Raw genomic sequence first — 21,165 nt, 5'->3', positions numbered from 1 at the left:
TCAATTTTAAAACATATGTAACACCATACATGCCCTTTCCTGTAGATTTGATATATTATTAAGCAGAGATTTTAATATTAGCACTAGTATATAATATTTGTTATCATTTAACATGTCTAGTTAACTGTATTAATAAGTTAGCTATTATAACAATGTAAGTCAATATTTAACACAACATTACTTTCATATAAAACACAATCACTAAATAGATTTTTTGACCTTTAAGGGTGACTCATATGACAATAAGTCATGGAATTTTAAGATGTTTGCCAATTTCCTGTATAAACTTAAAGATGTTTCCATTTAGTAAACAGCTATAGTGCACATAAATTTTACCACGTAAAATAAAAACTAATTTGCAACTGTCAAGGTCATGAAATCTAATATTAGATATTGTGACATTAATGTAAAAGATTCCATTGTTTTTTAATATAGCTATCAGATATGTTGTATTATACAGCCAGGACTCAAATCAATCATTCACCAAACCAAAAGCAACCAATTACCATCACAGCATATCAAGAAACTTTGTACATTTTACTGAAATTGAATGAAAATAAGTGTTTTCTTTCATTTCATCACCTATAATCTAGAATATTTGTTTCATATAAGCTATTATAACCACGAAATATTAAACTAATGATGGCTGAATTATACAAAGTTCTTTGACCTACAGTAAAAGAGCTAGTGTCCTAGAATGTTCATTCTCAGAACTTGTGTTTATATAAAGTAATTAATTTATATATGAAAAAGCATTCCTTGAAAGACTATCCATAGTTGTGAAATATTAAACATTCATGTAACCATAAGGAAATTTCATTAAATGACTATACAAATAAAGAATATGAATATAATAATCAAATTCCATATACTTAAGGAATGAAATATTATATTGCAGTTCTAGAACTCTCACTACTCAACTCATAATTTGCTAATTTTAACTACAGCACTAAAGATGTATATAATATATAGGCATCTAGACTGTAAATGTTAATTTCAAATATACTATTTACACTTTGAATACCAAAAAGTAAGAGCCTACTCTGACCCAGTCATCCTATGATCCTACCTTCCCAAGATTAGGACGCCATGTTGGTTAAGCTAAGACACGTAAAAGTAATTCTGCCATAACAAAAACCTTTGGGCAACATGAAATCATGTTATTTGGTTTTCAAATAAAAGATTTAGCAAGACTACACCCTCCAAAACGAGATTTCCATTCATTAAAAGAAAAATCAATACAAAGAACATGAGGTACCGACCTGCTGCTCTAGACCTGTTCCATTTTGGTTGGTAACATTACTCATATTACTACCAAGCGGTTCGTTTTTTTGGGAACTTTGCTCCAAAAATATTTATTTAACCCAAACACAGTCTACAATTAATTTTGCACTAACACAAATTCACAAAATCACATTAAAGGCTATGTATAATTTCTTTCGGAAACACTTTTCATTCGCCGTTTTTGCAGTATTGCCAACTTGAATAACTATTTTCCCCTAAAATCCAAAAGACGAAAAATTGCCATTATTTTTGACCATCAATAACGAAATATGACATTTGTGTTTTGACGTTATGCAGCGTGTTTGCGAAATTTTTTAAATATTTTGAAAGATATTTCCAAATCTTTTTTACGGGGTTTGTTAATGAAAATAAACAATAAATTTAAAAAAAAGTGCGTGCGTACAAAGTACACTTGTCAGAAGTGGAACTTTTTTGGCAAACAAATTTTTAAGTTTTGTTCATATTTATACAAATCTAAAACTTTAGATTTCCGAGACGAGCGAGGGAAAAGGAAGATAAGTTAGGAATTTAATGATTTGAATTGAAATTAAAATATTAAGTGTCATAAATTAATAAAAATTATAAATTTAATTTTTGAAGTTATACTTCTTTAGGCGCGTTATGAAAAATTGATGAGAGTGAAATTTACGATGTACGATTTAAATTGAATGTTTAAATCAATACTAATTAATATTAGAAAATAATAATAAATATACATAAATATAATATTAATAAATATTTATTTATTTAATTTTTCAAATGTAAACTGCATTTTATTGACTATAATGACTCCTTTTCCAGTCTTTGATTATTTAATTGTAATTAATTATTTTCATGCAATCAAAAACTATTTTTAATAATGGCAAAGAAGTATAACTTCTTACGCGCGTACATAAGTACACGCACCCTTTTTTTTAAATTTATTTCTTCGATAACAAAAACACGTGGCATTTTAATTTACAATTCGTCATTTAATATTTGAATATTTTTTTTTGCATAAAATATAAAATACTAATATTTCATAAATTCTTTTTACGCACGTAATTTTAATTTGAAAAGTATAATTTATATACGGTAATTTGTCCTTCTGACTCTCAATCGGTTTCAATCGCTCTCTCCCTTTTCTTCTACAAAAACGCTGCACATCTTCGTGACGCTAATATTATTATTATTGCGTTTCATCCGTAAAAAAATTTACCCTCGTGCGCCTAAAGAAGTTTCACTTCAATAAATTGGTTGTAGTTTTACTGATTATTGTACATTTCTTGAATTGTAGATCTTCATCTTTACATTAGAAAGCACCAAATTTCACTTTATTCCTTTTATATGTATAATATGTTGCTGATACCACAATAGTTAAACAATAATTTGATAGGATAATGATAATATCTCGATGTATCGAGTCTAACCATAAATAAATAATAGGCAAACAAAGTGGTGCTCACGTAGGCTCTTTTCTTGAAGGCCCCTAAGTCGTATCGTTTAGGAAATACCTCTACTGGCTGATTCCACAAAGGGGTAGGGCTTAGTGAGAGAGGGGGTAGAAAAAATTAATAATAAGACAATTAAAAATATGTATATTAAAATTTAGGGACCACACGGTGTGACTGATGTAATATTTATTCTCTCGTTTTTATTATACTGAAAATGTAATATTTCAATTTAAAATTTATATTATTTGCATTTAACTAAATGAAAGTTTTTTCGTAAATTCTTTATAGAATTTTTACCCGTGAATTCGGAGCCTAAGGCCATAAAATGGTCACCCCAGAGTTGTTCTATAAAACTAGTCTTACCATAACAAATAATCAATAAAACACACTCAATTAAAAAAATCTAATTTATACTTGACGCTGGGTGCACAAACCGTGCCAGAGCCATAAAGGAAAAAAAATCACAATAATTTTATTACAGCTATGTCCATCAATTTCAATATATAATTTAAAAAAATATATTTATGTAGCGTGTTAAATGGCTACCATTGTTTGCAAAATTCTAAATAATTTTAAACTAGTTAAAATTCGTTTGAGTTAGTAAATCAATCCACAGTAATTTGATGACTTATATGGGCATTTTCTAAAGGTTCCATTATCTAAGACAATTATTTATAATAAATAGTAATGAATAATCGTAGATAGAGTATATAACCATACATAGTCCGTCTACAAAAGAAAATTGTCTAGTGTCACATACGTTTTGAATTATTTGATATTTCATTAGATGTCAATTGTCATTCGTATGACATAATACATATGTATATTGTATTTTCACAAATGTAATTTTGTGACGAAAACAAACTACAAACTCGACAAAGGTTTTCTCAAACTATTGTATTAGACATTAGTAATCCACATTTGTATTTTCGTGTTTAGAATAGAAAAAGATACTTTGGATCTACTGACCCTCGTACTGGACACTAGCCTTCTCAGTTCTCGTAGGTAAACTCTGTATTAATGGATTTTAAATTTTAAAATGAATAATATAATGATTGTTTATGGTATGGTTATCTTAATTGCTATAATGCAGTCAGGACTCAGGAGTAACAAGGAGATTCTTTTTATAGATTAAATTAAATTTCTTGTTCAGTGTTCTAACCAGTATTTAATTTGATATGTGTATTAATATTAAAAATTATGGAAGTTAACTTGTAAGCAGCGATAACATTTCTCTTGTATTAAATTGTTTATGTCAAGTGTATACTTATTTCAGAATGGCAGATCCTCCTACCCCTAGGGTTCATCAACCCCCTCCTGAGCCTAGGTCTCGTCAACCTCCTCCTGAGCTTAGGCCTCGCCAGGCCCCACCAGAACCAAAAAACGCTAATGCCATGCCTCCACCACAGCCTAGAGAACGGCACCCACCACCCCAGCCTCGAGAACGGCACCAACCACCTCAGCCACGCGAAAGGCACCCACCACCCCAACCAAGAGAAAGGCAACCTTCACACATATAACAATGACGGTTTTATTTACAATTTCTATTGCACACAGTAATGAATCAGTTTTGTAATATTCAATAAATGTCACATTTAGGACAAAAAACTTTATACTAAGCCTTTTTATCTGTTATGAAACATTAGGGGACTTCTATATGGGTATTTTAGATAAAGTATTAATTGTGGGGGTAAATTTATTTATGTGTGTACTAGCCATAATCCTGAAAAATAGCAACCATATATTTTAAGCGAGTAATATATGTGTTATGTCTTCTATCTGTTACTATCCATTGGATATTGGATGGAGAATTTAGTGGGAATATAGTTAGTTGGCATTAAGATTTCCTAATTTGTGTTATAATCATAGTAATATTTCTTAAGTTGTTGAAAGATTAACATAGTTTATAGTACCACTTTACACTAACACTCAACAGACTCTACTGAGTCTTCTATATGTTAAAAGATATTGCATTTGACATTCCCAAGAGGTATCTACTTGTTAAGTTGCAACTGGGTATTGTATCCTTTAAGATTAAAGAGAAAGAAGTTTTTGTGTTTATATTTAACTCTTATATTTGACTTCTATTGCAATTAATGTAATTTTAAAATATTAGTTATAACTTTAACAATGTTTAGCAATACAAATAGTATTTTGATAAAAACCAACTTTTTAAAATACAGTCTACATTATTTTTTTACAGAATATATTTAAAAACTTGTGATACTATTTGTACCATAAAGCCAAATTTTGTGAAATAAATGTTTTTATGTTGTTCAAAGTTTTCTTATGTGCTGTGTGATAAGTTATTGTATCAAAAAAATGAACTTGATCTAATTATCTTTAAATTGCAAGTGAGATACTAAGAACTTATAAATTTGATCTATATGGATCAGAAATTATATGTGTGTATTATGGTCTTATTCATATACTAACTTTGAAATAACCTGCGCCCTACCAATGTTAATGCGAGATCCTCTCTATCAGTGGTGTAACTATACCATCTGGGGCCCCACGCTAGCCCAATGCGTATTGGAGACTCCACATCCATCCATAGAACATAATATCTCTTGGGTCGGGGGCCTGTGGCATTTTGCCAGCCCTGCCATCCTATTGTTAGGCCACTGCTCCCTATACATATTTATATAAGCGAGTAAGACCGTGGTTTTAAATACCGACGAACTTGGCTCGCGGCTCGTTGGTGCTGATCGATTAGCAAGCAAAACAGTCGCAAACATGTCTTGTTCCGAGTCTGAAGCCTTGTTATCTCGCCATGGGATAAATAAATTTTATGTTTTTAATTTTTTTTTGTTTATTTTTTTATTATTTTAATTTTTAATGATTTTTTTTTCTTAATATCGGTTATATCCGAGTTTGGTTCATATTTTTTTGCAATATCCACGAGTTTATTATATGCTGCAAGCCTATTTGCTTTGTTTTTATACTCGCTTGATTTAGTTTGCCATAAACAGGGACAGTCTCGAAAGGCATTTATAAATTGTATTATAAAATCGTGGCTGCAAGTACGTAGATCCATTATTGTGACACGGACTGAGCACGCACGCGAAGTTTGTAGTAGGTAAGTACTAGGTACACACTACACAGCTCTTCTGGCGCACATCCGTCCTCTAGCGCTGTCGCCGAAAAGTGACGGCTCGTCTCGCCGGCCGTGATCGACACGCGGTTTTGCATGGCGAGCCGAGTAAAAAATATAACATGACGACGAGCCGCGAGCCAGGCTCGGCGGTATTTAAAACCGTGGTTTTGCAATGATACACCGGCGAGCTTTACCGACGAGCCATAAAACCGCGGTCTTACTCGTCCGTCGATCAGGCCCTTTACAGAAATAAAAAATAAATACATACCTAAATGTCTTCATACATATTGTGTAAGTGATTTTAAGGCAAAATTTAGTCCATCTTATAAGCAATACCTACATGATTGAGCTTTTCTTAGCTTAGTTGCAGAGATTGTTTATTTATAAGTTAACAATTGTTATCTGGAAAATAACTTTCTGTCTAAGTTGAGCTTAGCTTTACAACTATGACCAATACTGACTATCAGCCTTAGCAATGTATTAGGTGGAAAAAAATGTATGCGTATTCTGAAAAAAATTTCTCAACAACAACAACAATATTATTGGTTAAAACAGCAACTTCACTTTACCTACCACAACAAATGTCACTTCGTTGCGTTAACCAAGATAGTTTTGTTATACAGTAGAACCTCGATAACTTAAACCTCGGTAACATAAAAACCTCTGTTACTTCAAAAAATACTATGTTCCCTTCCCATCAGAGCCCAAAACCTCTATAACTTAAAATACGCAACCTCTATAACTTAAATAAATAATCTCTGTATAGGCCCTCAGTAACTAAAAGAAATGTTTCCACAACCTCTATAACATAAAATTGTTTGTGAATGAGTCATTTTGAAAGAGTGTCAAAACAAATGGTTTCGGTATTTATTGCTTGCACGTGTTTACTATGTATTGTTAACGTAAACAATACATTACCTATTGTTTGCTTTATCTAAATTCTTCAAACCTTTGCGGCGGTTAGCTTTGTGACAACGACTTACTTGCATCATAAGTTTTTTGATCGTTGTCCTGGAAACATCGCTTTACTTACTGTGTGATAAAACTGTCTTAAAATGAGTCCCAAAAAAAAACTAACAACCCTCACCTACGCTGATAAATTAAAAGCTATAGAAGCAGTGAAAAATGGATTGAAAAGGAAAGAAGTTGCGGCTCAGTTTGGAATACATGAGAGTACATTGTCTATCATCATTAAAAAAGAAGCTGAAATCTTGAAGAAACAAGAATCAGGAGAAAGTCTTCAATGTAAAAGACGAAAAATTGCCGAATTCCCTAATTTAGAACAATGTTTGTTTACGTGGCTCAAACAGTGTCGAAACAAAAACATCAGTGTTAGTGGACCCATACTGAAAGAAAAAGCTGAAGAGTTCGCTAATTCTCTGAAAATCAAAAATTTTAAAGCCAGCAATGGCTGGTTACAGAATTTTAAGAAACGGCATGATTTAGCCTTTAATTATGCGGCGAAAGTGCGAACGTTAGCAAATCAGTCTGCCAAGAATGGAAACCTTGATAATTAAAACCTCAATAACTTAAAATATTTTGTGTTTCCCTTGGACTTTAGCTTATCGAGGTTCTACTGTAATAACAAATAGCTGCGTAATCCTGACCTTAGTTACGATAGCAAATTTTTTTTTTCAGTGCACTCATATTCAGTTTCTAATGTTGAATCAGGAATAAAATGTAGCAATAATTATCAAGCTTCAGCAAAAGTTATATTTCTCAAGTCACCATCTTTACTTACTGGAAACTCAAAAAATTACTAGCCGGCTTAGTAAAATTTACAAACTATTCATCTTTTTTTGTCAACCATTTATAAAATTACTTAATACAAGTAACGATGATCCAAATATGTTAAATATCAGTATCTTGCTTGTTAGTATTTAATGATTTCATGGATTGCATTATTTAGAAACTTAGAAAATTTACTAAACTGGTTTAGAATAAATGTTATTCGTTTAGAAAATTTACTAGACAGTTTTAGAATTACTGTAGTCAGTTCTTAATTTTTCATAAGATATGAATTTTTTTTAAAACAAAGAATATTTTTTTAGTCTTTTACTTCTAAAATAATTTCGTCCGCCGTTTTTTGTCTGTGTAGGGTATCGAAATGCAGAGGTCAGAAAGGGCGGCAAAATTTAAATAGCCTACAGCAAATATGTTAATCCGCCACTGCATCAGTTAGTACGAAAGTTAGGGATACGAGGTGGACAGGTAATGTTTGAGTTTGGTAGGAGCTAAGCGAATAGGTACGAGAAGTGAATTCCATAGCCTCACTGCAGAGACCTTAAAGGATTCGCAAAGAAAGGAATAATATTGCTTTAATTACTTACGCCTTAAAACATCATCTATGGCAGAAAAATATGACGCCATGATTTTATTCATCTTTCTATGTGCCAAAAACAGTGGGTACAAACTGGGGTGCCTCTGATATCTGTATCTGTTTCATGATCCTTTTGGAGTGTTACATGATAGCAAACTTCTATTTGATACTCATATTATCCCTCCTTTCCGGAGAACGCGTTTTGGCCGAAATTCACCGATGTCCAGATTGAGCATCCTATTAAACGAGCTGGATCTGGACATCCATAGTTGCTCACCTCAGACTTTGAGAGCGATTTTCGTTTAGTGTTTGTTTGAATTTTGTTGTTGTTTTGATTAATTAATTTTATTACTTCTTGTATGCTATGTTTGCCAGTACCTAAGTGTTTGACACATTGAAAACTGTATTTTATTTTTCTTCTGCTAATGTATTAATGTGCCAAGCGTTGGCAAGCTTTTATAAATAAATAAATATTGATAGCATGTTCGCAAATGTTAGGATTTATCTTAAGGACATCAACAAGCTTCACCCAAGTGAATACACTTAAAACTCTGTACTTGCCTATGTTAGATCTAACGTAGAGTACGCCTCGCAAGAATGGAACCCACAATATGCCGTTTATAGCAATCGTATAGAACTCATTCAAAAGAAATTTATCAGACACCTCCAATATAAAGATAAGACTTTCCTGGCTGACTACTTAACAAGGGCGATGGGGCGATCGTCAACATCCACGACTGTTTTAATGTAAAGTGGGAACAAACCGTGATCCATGTGGTATCCAATTATTTCAGTATTATTATTATTTTCTTATGTAGCCAAGTCCACATTTCAAGGATCGTCATGCTCGCTTAAATGTCATTGCTTGTGGCGGCGTCCATGCGTCGGGTTGTCTCTCTCCCTAAAATATGGCGAGGGGGCCGATGGCTGGCCATGCGTCATACTCGTGAACGGGTGCTACTTGTGGTGACTGGTCGTACTTGAATTTGTGTATGCGGTGATGTTAATTATTTCGACTATGTGCTTGCGTGTTGTTCCCACGAGAATGTAAGTGCGTGCTCCTATTTCACCATGCTCCTGCAAGTCTTTGTTTTTAATTTATGTTATTATTATTAATTACTTAAGATGTCATGTGGAACATGGTGTAATGGTTGCAGCTCCTTACAAACGTTGTGTAAAAAAAAAAAACATGGCGATTAAAAAGAGTGGCGGAGAGTTTATTGCCAGTTCTTCTCTTCCGTTCCGTTTTACGCCCTTGATTTGAGAACTGGCAGTAAATGTAAAATTAGAAGCATTAATATATATTTCTTTAATGACGAATCACAAGTGTACATTGTGTTACCTACGTGAATAAATGATTTTTGAATTTGAATTTGATGTAACCATTTCCACATTCTTCCTCTCTCAGTTAGGCGTGAGATTGCAGATGTTACATATTTAATAAATTTAGCTACAGGTAAAGTTGACTGTCCTGAGCTACTAAGAAAGGTGTGTCAAAAATATGCACCTATTGTACACACCGAAAGTTAACACCAATTACAGAAGGAACAGCTTTATGGTTAGGGCGGCGAGTAAGTTTAATAGTCTAACTTGTGATATTGACCTATTCGCCTCAAGTGTGGTGTCGGCAAGGAGAGTCCTCAGTGGATTAAATGATGAATCATAAGTTTTTATAAGTGTACATAATATAAGTTATAATAAACTGTTAAGTGTTAGTTAACCAATTTTTACTTAGTACTTAACTATTTGTAAAGATTTATTTAATGGCGTAAAAGAACATTGTATTTAGTAAGTAAGTTAGTAATAAGCTGTAAATCTTTCTCAATAAATAAAATTAAAAAAATTAGGGTCTAAGGCCGATTTCCTCGATCCGATAAAGTAAAGAATGGATGTCTAACCTATCATTATTTCGTCAGAATCCAGCATATTACAGTGATGTTTTAGCTATTTAAATTGTAATATGAAAGATAACGGAAAGCATTACGTGGGTAGAACGGAAGTGTGAAGTGGTGTGAGTGGGAAGTCTAACTCGATAATAAACTTTAACAGCAGTCGAGATCATACTCTCAGTTATACACAATGTTGCGTTATATTTTGTTTTTTGTCATGTTCTTATTAACGCTGGCAAACTCCACAGTTTTCCAAGATGAGATATTATTTCCTGAGCCGATACAAGAATACGATGTTGTTATAAAGAGTGTTGATCTGGAAGAATCGCCGGTGGTTAGCGATGGTTGTCCACCTGGATCACAGATCGATATATCAGGGATGTGTCGTGAGGTTTGGTGAAAATCAGTGAAATTTAATGTATTGTGAGTGAAATAAATGGTATGCCTGTATTCTTTGTTTTATTGAAGGATAGATTTTTTAATTTAAATTTTTTACACGCTTTATATTAGCTTCACCTGTATGTATGTATGTAACCGACTCCTTCGGACTCGATTTTGACCCACTTTTAACGGACAGATTTAATTCAAACTTTGCGCACCTGTCAAAGATCGATGACAATGCAATAATCCGAAAAAAAATTAAACTAACAAATAAATAATAGTTTAAAAAAACTAAAAAACACGCTTTTAAAGCACATCAAACTAAAAAGTGAAAAAGCGTGGGGCGCTCTGTGCCATATTTTTCGTATATCGAGCAACCCACGCTTTTTCACAATAATACCAGTATTTTTTGTTCATTACCATTTTCAGCCTAAATTAGGAATTATTAATAATTAATGTTACGTCTCCAATTTAATGTCGTTTGTCACAGCTAACGCAACTGCATATATTCCATGTTCCATACCAGTGAGATGGCTCTTTGATGGGCACAAATGATTTAATATCGGTTGCCTTCACCGCCCTAAATATTATCAACGCAGCAGATAAGGGGGCGTCCACAAATTACGTGAGGTGTTTAAGGGGGGGCGAGAGTCGAGTCAAATCTCATTTAATCTTACGTTGGAGAGAGGGGGGGTCTCGGCAAATATCACGCAATTTGTTTTCTGATTGAAAAAAAAAACTTTGATAGAAAAAAAACTCTCAACGCGTTTACGTAAGAATTTAGAAAAATCTCACGTGAGATTGGCGGATGGGGGAGAGGGTTGAATAAAATCTCACGACATCTCACCAGGGGGGGAGGGAGGTACAGAAAATTTAAAAAAAACACCTCACGTAATTTATGGACGCCCCCTAATATATTCTTTATATATGTATGTTGTATATTAGGTTTAGTTTGTTAGTTGGGTTCTAAGCTTAAGGTTCTAAGCCAAAAACCAGTAACCAGTTCCTTAAATTTTGGGGGTAAACCCACAAGTTGACCCGCATTAGGGTTGATTGTTAGACAGTGTTGCAAGCTAATGTAGCCATTTGGCCGCTTCAAAATGTCACCATCGCCTATCACCCTATCTAATACTAGAATTACTAATCACTACATAGTATAAAACATAGTAGCTTTCTGTGTGCCTATATCCCTATGTATGCTTAAATCTTTAAAACTACGCAACGGATTTTGATGCGGTTTTTTTAAGAGATAGAGTGATTGAAGAGGAAGGTTAATATGTATAATAACATCCATTAAATAATGGAGAAATACTGTTATTTTTAAAGATTCTAATGTGATGTCGTAAATAATTACATTTTTTCCGCTTACATTGCAAACGCAAGCTGAACCACGACATTTATCAAAATATGTAGTGTACTAAGTATTGTACACATTGAAAAGAAAACTCCGCGATGGTATATGTCTATCTCTTATGGATATCCCACAAAAACGTTTTTTTGTATTTACTTTTTACGGCAAATAATGGCTAATTTTCGAAGCGATTTTAACCAATACAGCATTAATCCTTATCCAATTAAATACCTTAAATACATTGTTGATTTAATAAAGTTCTATACAGCATATGATTTATATGAATATTTTCGGAGGCCGCGGTTCTCCCTATAGCACTTTGAATTTAGTATCAGCATTGCACCCGGCGAAGCCAGGGCGGGTCGCTAGTCTAATATATACCAAAGATTATCCATTCCATATGACTCGCCTGATAGAGCTTGTTAAAAGGCGCCATCTACAGTAAACAAGAAAACAAATAAAACGATGCTGGAATAGTTTATTCAAAAGTTCTTTTTATTATAAATGATTCAAGCTCTTGGTAGAATCATGGCGATCCAGCGCCAAGTGTCCAGCTGTTCCAGAATTGGATTAAGTATTGCCATCACAGCCATGTTCGCGATTTTGGATATAGCACCACGGAATCGGTTGACATAACCTATAATTACTTCTTCTAAGACTGCGTCCACGATTTTGTCTATGTCACCTCCTCCAATGGCGCCGGTTATGTTTGACTGTGAACAAATAATATATAAATGGAAAATGGCGGGATTTTTCGCTTGTTCACGTTATTAGGTTTAATTAAAATTGTTGAAAATGTAGAATAAAAATACAAAAGACAAGACATTATGGTCTACAGACTAAACCAATAACAATAAAACCACAGCGGTTTTCTAATGTAACTTATTATGATTGTATTAAATTTTTTTGTAAAATAAAGAAACAAAAATGGGGTTGAGAAAAAGATAGTACTATCGTGCCGTTGTTTTTCAGGGTGTCAAGGTTTCTTTCTCTTCTCTTTAAAATAGTATTTACAAGACTTACCTTGAACTTAGGTATTTCGAAACTTAAGTTTTCAATTCTATCCAAAATGGCGGATTTTCCATCGTCAGATTGTTTTAAGAACAACTTTGCTTTGAATCGGAAATCGGTGATGATGAATCTAAAAAAAACAATTACTTACTAAGTTACTAATACTAATAAATTAATAAAGTGCTCATTTTTTTAATGTATTTAAGTACCTGTTACCGGTAGGTAAAACTTACTTAAACAGGTAAAAATAGTTTTTTAATACAGATTTAGCTTTAATGTAAAAATATTTTTCATTAAAGGTCAGAACAAATATTTTTATTTTTTCCTTGAACTCATGGAAAAATATAAAAGAAAAAAGAAAAATTTAGTTTTATTAAGTACTTAGATTTTTATTCCTTAAAACAATTATTCAGTCTCCTTGAGGTAGCATAAATATTTTATACGTTGGTATGTACTAAAAATATAGGCTACATAAAATTGATATTAAACGGCGAAACGAAGTTCGCGGGGGCATCTGGTAAATAGAAAAAAACAATAGAGTAGGCTAAAAATGAGCCCTCTACATATCTATGACTCTTAGGAGATAGGTCCTCATATACGCTGACGTTTCGTTAATGTCATAAAAAATTATTTGTCAACGTCAAAAGCGTGCATTTAATTAAATTTAATTTTCTTACAATGGAACTAATGAATATTACTCTATTTAGATAACTTACTCTGCTCCACCATCTCCATAGATAGGAATAGCTGTAAGGAGGTCACCATCCAATTGGTAGCTACCTAAAAGTAAAATAAAATCATTTTTGGTTCCAAAATAATAATAAATAAATAAATATCAGTAATAGGCAAGTTGGTAATCATCCTCCAGTGCCTGACACACGCCGTCGTCTTTTTTGGTCTAAGACATGTCGGTTTCCTCACGATGTTTTCCTTCACCGTTCGAGCGAATGTTAAATGCACATAGAAAGAAAGTCCATTGGTGCACATTCGGTATTCCTACGACTTCAGGGATGAGAGTCGCACGCTGAAGCCATTAGGCCAACACTGCTCAAATAACAATACCCGCATAAATTCATAAAGATAAATTACTTTTGATAGCTTTGACCCTCTTACCTGCCGATATCTTAAGTTCTGGAACTGATATTTCAATGTCGAAAGAAATGTCTGATGTATCTAAATGGGTCCTGTGAGCTTTGAAACCTCCAATCCCAGTTACCAGTGCATCTGTCAGGTTCAGCTTTAAGCTGAAACATCATAGTCTTTTTATGATTGGACAATTCACACCAATTCTTCTCTTTGTTGTACAAAAGTCTTTGTTGGTTAAATTATATAAAATTGGAAAAACTCTACAAGCTGGAAGGTACAGAGTGTCGACACTAGATGGTGTGCGTTAGAGGTGGATACGAACGCGTTGTCGGCTGTCGGCAGTGGTGTAAATATACCACCTGGGGCCAGTGGTAAATTCTTTTGGTCCCTATCAGTAAAAAACTTCGAGATTTTCAGCGAACTCAATTACACGTTGTATATGTCCCACTAATGGCCATGGGCCTCCTCTCTTCGGGCCGATTTACATTATCTTAGTATTTAGGAGAGTATTTTAGTACAAGTTGAAAGGAGAGTTCTTTAGTGCTTTAGTGCGTTGCGAGTGAACGTTTACATTTCTTCCAGTAGAGTATCATTACAGCGCCACAATGAACGCGCAACGACGTCGGCAAATACGCTCTATTCTACGCAAAATACTAACTGTAGTTATGGAACAAATAGAAGACGAGATTTTATTCGAAATAAATAAACTAAATATGAATAATAAATAAAATAGATTCTTTTAAGGCAGTGTATGCCGAATGCCTAGCCTGTTTGTTTTTGTATAAATTGTTTTTAACGTTCCACAAACATTCGTGAACAACATATTCAGACACAAATATGATAGTTGTATCTTCCGACCATTTAGCCATCTTTAAAAATCAAAAAACACGCACGCGTTTCACGGCACTTGTGCACTCTCCTAAAGATTTTACTAAATTACGTTTTACACACAACGAGGGAAGATCTCGGGGTATGCGCGGGCGCGGGTGGGGTATCACTTGAAACACAAATAAAAAGCGATTCTATTTTGATTCAACTTGAAAGTCAAGTAAAACCGTACTAAAGCAAGTAGCGTTTGCATGTTTCAACTAAAGTACTATCCTAAAGCACTCTCCTAAACACTAAGATAATGTAAATCGGCCTTTAGGCGAGAGGGAATGGTCTGTCCCCACGCTAGCCCAATGCGTACTGGAGACTTCACATTCATCCATACAACATAATATCTCTTGGGCAGGGGCCCTCTTGGGTTGGGGGCCCGTGGCATTTTGCCAGCCCTGCCACCCGATTATTACACCACTGGCTGTCGGATTTCTTAAAGGGGCTAAATGGAGTTATTATTTTATTATTATGTATAAATAGAGATAAGCGAGTAACAATATTTCTGCAAGCGTAAAATAACACGTATTCGTATCCTAGTCGATAATAATAATAACACTTTATTCACATCACTATTACACAACTGGAGAAAAATAAAACGAAATAAATGGTATAATGTTTCTTGAAAGTAAATTTTGATAGTAAAAAAGAAGAAAGAGTTATTGAAATATGGTAGCAAATATGCAAGCAATAGCTTGTATTGATATACTTTTGCCTGGAGCCTTAAAATAAACTTTTTAAAACAAATCTTACTATAATACTATATATGCTTATTTATTTATTTATATACACTTCGTAACCTTATACAAATACATATAAAAAAGCAGATTACATAAGTTATAAGCAACGGGTGGCCTTATCACTGACAAGCGATTTCTTCCAGGCTACCCTAATATGGAACAATAAAAAAGTAACACCTAAAGATGTACAAGAAGTATATAATTAATTAACAAAAAAATCTCAAAATTACAAATAAAACTCCCTACTATTCTTATGTTTCTTGCAAATTGGAGACCTGCGATCGAGGCAAGAGGCTACGTACTAACCGGTCACTAGTCTCAATCTCAAATCTCTGTAGCGGCGGTACTACTTATTTTTTACCATTTTTTTAGAATGGGGGGGGGGGGGGGCAAGCGATCCCAAAAAGGCAGTCATCGCCCATGAACACATTTTTAGTGTGTTCGTTACCGTCCTTTGTGGGGGAGTAAACTCTTACTTTTAACCAAAAGACGTTTCAATCAACCTTTTTTGGATGAATAGATTGATTGGAGGATATCCCCGACCAGTCTCACCACTGCCTGACCCGTTGACTCAGTGGCTTAAGTTCAGAAGTGGCACATATTGCAGACGTGGAAGGTATACTTTATTCCAAACCAAAAAATATACACAAATCTTACTTTATCAGACCAGCTGGTATTTCCAAATGAAGATTCTCTATCTTCAGAGGGTCCAATGGGGGTATTCCGAAAAGGTCGTTACCGTTGGAGATAAGGTTTCGCAGAAATTCAAGAAGTTGGCGAATCAAAGTGTTAATTAGGAAATTGCGGCCTTCCGGGGCTGCCTGCAGTAAGGTTTCTGTAAACAAAACAAAATGAGGTTTACACAGATCCACAATATTGTTTATTAGGAAACAAACTAATAATGTTAATAAATTAAAATAAAATTATGTAATGTTTTGGATGTATCCTACAACAGCTTCACAGAAGAATACAATGGAAACATGACAGCAGAATAATACAATCTAATATATAAAATGCTCCGAAACGGCTCGACGGATTCTTATGAAATTTTGTATGCATATTCAGTAAGTCTGAGAATCGGCTACTATCTATCTTTCAAAGCCCTAAGTGATAAGGGGTGTCCACCCCAAAATTTTATTTTTAATTTTATAGACAATTTTCTTTGTTCTTATTTTTTTATGATATACTGTACGCGAGTGGTAAATACAGAGTAAAACTAAAAGCCTAAAAAAGCACCTCCATAACCCAGGAACCGTACAATAATAATACCGTTACCATAAATATTTTACGCAACAAACCCCATTACTTACCATAGTGCTCTAAAGCATATTGCTGATCTTCAAAAACATTTGGTGAAGTTGTCGCAGCCGCTACAGCCGCCGCGAACAGCAAAACTAATACGATTTTCATGCTAAAAACACATGTTGTGTATTGAAAAACAATCCCATTTTAAAATTATATCCATATTAAATAACAAGTGGCACGTCAATTATTTCCTCATTATGTTTATACCAAAATAATTGGATCTGCAGATTCTATTTTGAATATACTAGTGTGGCCATAAATACTTTTACATAAAAACTTTTCTTTTTTTAAACTTTTTATTATTTTGAATTTGGAACACGTTTTAAAAACTTCTTTTGTTTTTGCGCCATTTCACAATTTTTTTCGTGTTCATTATCAAATTACAATATGGAATGAAACTAGTAGACTCGGCCAAGCGTTGCTGTGGCTAAGATTTTTGTTATATTACATAGTAGTAAACTATTCAAGAGAAAAGGCAGGAGAACACCAATCCACCATGCTTTTGTGTGGTTGTTATGCTATTAAATTGTAGCTTATGTGAAACGTTGGTAATTATTTTGATAAGGATCAATACCTAGGTACGAATAAAGAGCCTTTTCTAGCGGTGGTATTTTAATAAAAAAAATAATAATAAAAGGACGCTTATTGTGACGTAACTATAAAAGATAGAGACATGCTGTCCAGACATTTTTTATATATGTGTCCTGAAAAAATTAAATACATCATTTTGTTCTATCATTAATAGTTTTCGCAGCGCACACGATTGAAGGAAGTTTTTTGTGTATTTTTTTACACCTTGGGTTAGATTATTCAAGTTTTAGTAAGCATCCCTAATTTGAAAATGAAACATAGCCTATGTCACTCGGGAATAGTGTAGCTTGCCAACGGTGAAAGAATTTTTGAAATCGGTCCAGTAGTTTCGGAGCCTATTCATTTCAAACAAACAAAAAATCAAACCTTTCCTCTTTATAATATTAGTATAGACAACACTTCGTCTGCGTTATCTTTGGAGCAAGCGGTGGCGAATTTTACCTTGGAAACAGTGCGTGAGTCCATAGATTCGTGGCCAAACAGATTAAAGACCTGTATAAAACCCAAAGGTGGCCATTTTGAATAGAATATTTTTAATTGTTGCTGAGACTTTAATAAACATGTAGTTATAAATTTTAGTTATATAATAACTGAAATGTAATTTTTGTTACATTACTTCATAAAAAATGCATTTAAAAGAATTTATGGCTGGACTAGGTATTGCCAAGAATGTATACTACGTGTAGATCTGTAGATCGTGCGTTTTAACCTTTTTTTTTTTAAAGACAATTCAAACCAATTGACCTAGTCCCATGCTAAGCTGGTGAAGCTTGTGTTATGGGTACTAGGCAACGGATATACATACATATTATATATGGATAGACATATAAATACATATTAAAACACCCAAGACCTAAGCACAACACCAAATGCTCATCACATCGATGTTCGTCTCAGCCGGGGATCGAACCCTGGACCCATGGATTCGCAGTCAGGGGTACTAACCGCTAGACCAATGAGTCGTCGAACTGTATGCATACGGTAAAGGAAAGCCATCTTAAGAGACGAGTTTAGTTTTAAAGTAAAGTAAAAAATCATTTAATAATATAGGTAACACAATGTACACTTATAAACGTCAAAAAAAGAAATGTATATGAAATGCTTCTAACTTTACATTTAGTGCCTGTTCTCAAATCAAGGGCGTAGCACAGAAGAGAAGGACTGGCAATAACTATCCGCCACTCTTTTGAATAGCCATGTTTTTTTTTACACAACGTTTGTAAGGAGCTGCAACCATTACATCATGTTCCACATGACATCTTAAGTATTAAATAATAATAACATAACATTTTGAGGAATATAGTGGCCAAAATATATTCTAGGTACATGCAGTTTTCTCAGAAAGTTTTAATTATATATCTATCTTTGTATTATAGTATAGCACGAGTGGCTTTAGCGCGTGACTTCATTCCCAAAGTCCTAGATGCCTCTGTCCACCAGTGGACTTCCTATGTGGGCATTTGTGACTTACACTTCAAACATCGTGAGAAAATTATAAAGTGCAGGGCATTGAAAAGATCACCTACTTGCCTATAAAAAAACAAATGATCACGGAACAGATGCAGTAATCTGAGGCCTAGATCTAAGAGGTTTTGTTTACTTTGTATTAGAGTATTTATTTTTATTAGTTTTAACTTTATTGAGTTTATTTATGTAGAAGGAGGCTCATCTGATGTTAAGTGATGCCATGGACTCTTAAACCGATTTACATTATCTTAGTGTTTAGGAGAGTGCTTTAGTTCAACTTGAAAGGCAAGTTCTTTAGTGCTTTAGTGCGTTGCGAGTGAACGTTTACATTTCTTCCAGTGGAGTATCATTACAGCGCCACAATGAACGCGCAACGACGTCGGCAAATACGCTCCATTCTACGCAAAATACTAACTGTAGGTATGGAACAAATAGAAGACGAGATTTTATTCGAAATAAATAAACTAAATACAAATAATAAAAAATTGTGCGTGTACTAGGTGTACACACGTAAGAAGTGAAACTTCTTTATGATCTTATTTTTCGAAAAATGATCTACTATATGCAACTTTACAGAAATTCGTTAAATTAGATAAAGTTTAACAAAAGGTTTTTATTATCATAGACATGAATACAAATATTTCATTTTACCTTATTACTACGAAGATTATTATAGAATTATTCATTCATTAATTATTTAATTCATTAATTGTAATAGCATTATTACTATCATTGAAAAACGTGACTTCACTTTCAAGTTGAAACAAAAATAATTCAATTCAATTCAATTCAAAAATCATTTATTCACGTAGGTAACACAATGTACACTTGTGATTCGTCATTAAAGAAATAAATATTAATGCTTCTAATTTTACATTTACTGCCAGTTCTCAAATCAAGGGCGTAGAACGGAAGAGAAGAACTGGCAATAAACTCTCCGCCACTCAATCCGCAAATCAATAAAAAGCTATTCTATTTTGATTCAACTTGAAAGTGAAGTAGAACCGTACTAAAGCAAGTAGCGTTTACATGTTTCAACTAAAGTACTATCCTAAAGTACTCTCCTAAATACTAAGATAAAGTAAATCGGCCCTTACATTGCCAGAAGTCAGTGCGTTGCCGCCCTTTTAAAACTTGGCTCTTTTCCGGACAAGCCCTAAGTCGAATTGGTTCGGAAATACTTCAGAGTGCAGCTGGTTCCACATAGTGATTGTGCGTGGCAAAAAAGTACCTTAAGAAATGCTCAGTTGTGAAATGACGGACGTCGAGGTGATACGGATGGTATTTTGTATTCTGCCCAGACGTCCGATGATGAAGCAGGTATTAGACCGAACAACTCCTCTGAACACTCTCCATGGTAAATGCGGTAGAAGATGCAGAGAGATCCCACATCTCTACGCAACGCCAAGGGATCTAGCCGCACGGAAAGTAACTGGTCATCGACGATTCGAACCGCTCTTCGTTGAATACGGTCAAGTGGAAGGAGCTGGTACTGGGGAGCTCCCGCCCAGAGGTGAGAGCAGTACTCCATATGGGGCCGAATTTGCGCTTTACATAGTTGCAAGCGGTGGCTCGGAGTAAAGTACCGTCTCGCCTTGCTGAGCACACCAAGCTTTTTGGAGGCTAATTTAGCCTTTCCTTCCAGATGACCGCGAAACTGAACGTTATTCGATATGTGAACGCCCAGTATTCCGATGCTAGCTGAGGCTTTAAGGAGAGTGTCTTCAAAGAGGGGAGTAGCGACAAAGGGAGTTTTTTTAGATATTTTGTATTCTGCCTTGACGTCCGATGATGAAACTCAGCTGCATGTCAATCCCAACAACTCCTCAGTTAACCAAGATTTTATACACGATTTAAAAGGTTATTAAAACATTTATAAATTAAAGTATAAATTTCCAATTAATTTCCAATTAATAAATAAATAAATAAATAAAATAATAGGTAATTAATTGATTAGTATAAATCATAATACAAATATATAAAAAACATACCTTCGTTCGTTTCCAATAAGTGTTTGTCGCACATAAATTAATGATTATATCAAAATAAATATCGCGTTCACAAATCAGAGATATATGTGATCAGTGTGGTTAATTATTTATTTTATCAATGTTATCATTTTAAAACTATTCTAATTCATAGATATATCATATGGAAAGTTTTTATTTAATTACCAACATTTTTTATATAGAGAGGAGGGCAGACGGTCAGGAGGGTCACCCGATAAGTTATACCGCCGCCCATGGGCACACAAAGCCAACAGGCTCGGAGTTGGTACGTTCTGTTCTTGAAGTGAGTGCCCATGGGCAGGTGTTTTAAAAACGATCAGTCGTG

At 34.0% G+C, this 21,165-nt stretch overlaps 2 protein-coding genes and 1 long non-coding RNA gene across 5 annotated transcripts in view; 1 reads left to right on the top strand and 2 right to left on the bottom strand.

Annotated features, from left to right (window-relative positions):
- The window catches only part of LOC125061719 (putative ATP-dependent RNA helicase Pl10), a 30,537-nt gene extending 29,044 nt beyond the window's left edge, over positions 1 to 1,493 (bottom strand). For both annotated transcript variants that reach the window (XM_047667291.1, XM_047667292.1), the window contains exon 1: positions 1,263 to 1,493. In XM_047667291.1, coding sequence (XP_047523247.1) covers positions 1,263 to 1,307 — 45 coding nt within the window. In that variant the 5' untranslated portion in view covers positions 1,308 to 1,493. The remainder of the gene's footprint in view (positions 1 to 1,262) is intronic.
- Positions 1,494 to 3,518: 2,025 nt separating this feature from the next.
- Positions 3,519 to 4,998, top strand: LOC125061893. 2 transcript variants are annotated; one of them, XR_007119101.1, is made up of 2 exons: positions 3,519 to 3,718; positions 3,994 to 4,998. It is a non-coding gene; the product is annotated as an uncharacterized LOC125061893 (long non-coding RNA). The 2 variants fall into 2 exon arrangements; XR_007119102.1 differs by having other exon boundaries at positions 3,519 to 3,722.
- Positions 4,999 to 12,216: 7,218 nt separating this feature from the next.
- Positions 12,217 to 20,942, bottom strand: LOC125061845. The gene is made up of 7 exons (XM_047667474.1): positions 20,823 to 20,942; positions 16,779 to 16,879; positions 16,126 to 16,303; positions 13,880 to 14,010; positions 13,483 to 13,546; positions 12,779 to 12,896; positions 12,217 to 12,468 (listed from the first exon to the last, which is right to left on the bottom strand). The coding sequence occupies exons 2-7, from the start codon at positions 16,876 to 16,878 to the stop codon at positions 12,265 to 12,267; spliced, it is 795 nt and encodes a 264-aa protein (XP_047523430.1). The 5' UTR covers position 16,879; positions 20,823 to 20,942; the 3' UTR covers positions 12,217 to 12,264.
- Positions 20,943 to 21,165: the final 223 nt, after the last annotated feature.

Source organism: Pieris napi, chromosome 24 (assembly GCF_905475465.1).
Source record: "Pieris napi chromosome 24, ilPieNapi1.2, whole genome shotgun sequence".
In the NCBI taxonomy this organism is placed as follows: Eukaryota; Metazoa; Arthropoda; class Insecta; order Lepidoptera; family Pieridae; genus Pieris; species Pieris napi.
Note: the sequence above shows the minus strand (reverse complement) of the source record. Positions and strands in the feature narration are given on the sequence as shown.

What these genes read in the sequence shown, in the direction of transcription:
- LOC125061845 (XM_047667474.1), bottom strand. Translation starts at nt 16,878, where the DNA reads ATGAAAATCGTATTAGTTTTGCTGTTCGCGGCGGCTGTAGCGGCTGCG. An exon ending in ATATGCTTTAGAGCACTATG is followed by an intron (nt 16,304 to 16,778) that starts GTAAGTAATGGG and finishes TTTTGTTTACAG; the next exon opens with AAACCTTACTGCAGGCAGCC. An exon ending in ATACCAGCTGGTCTGATAAA is followed by an intron (nt 14,011 to 16,125) that starts GTAAGATTTGTG and finishes ATGATGTTTCAG; the next exon opens with CTTAAAGCTGAACCTGACAG.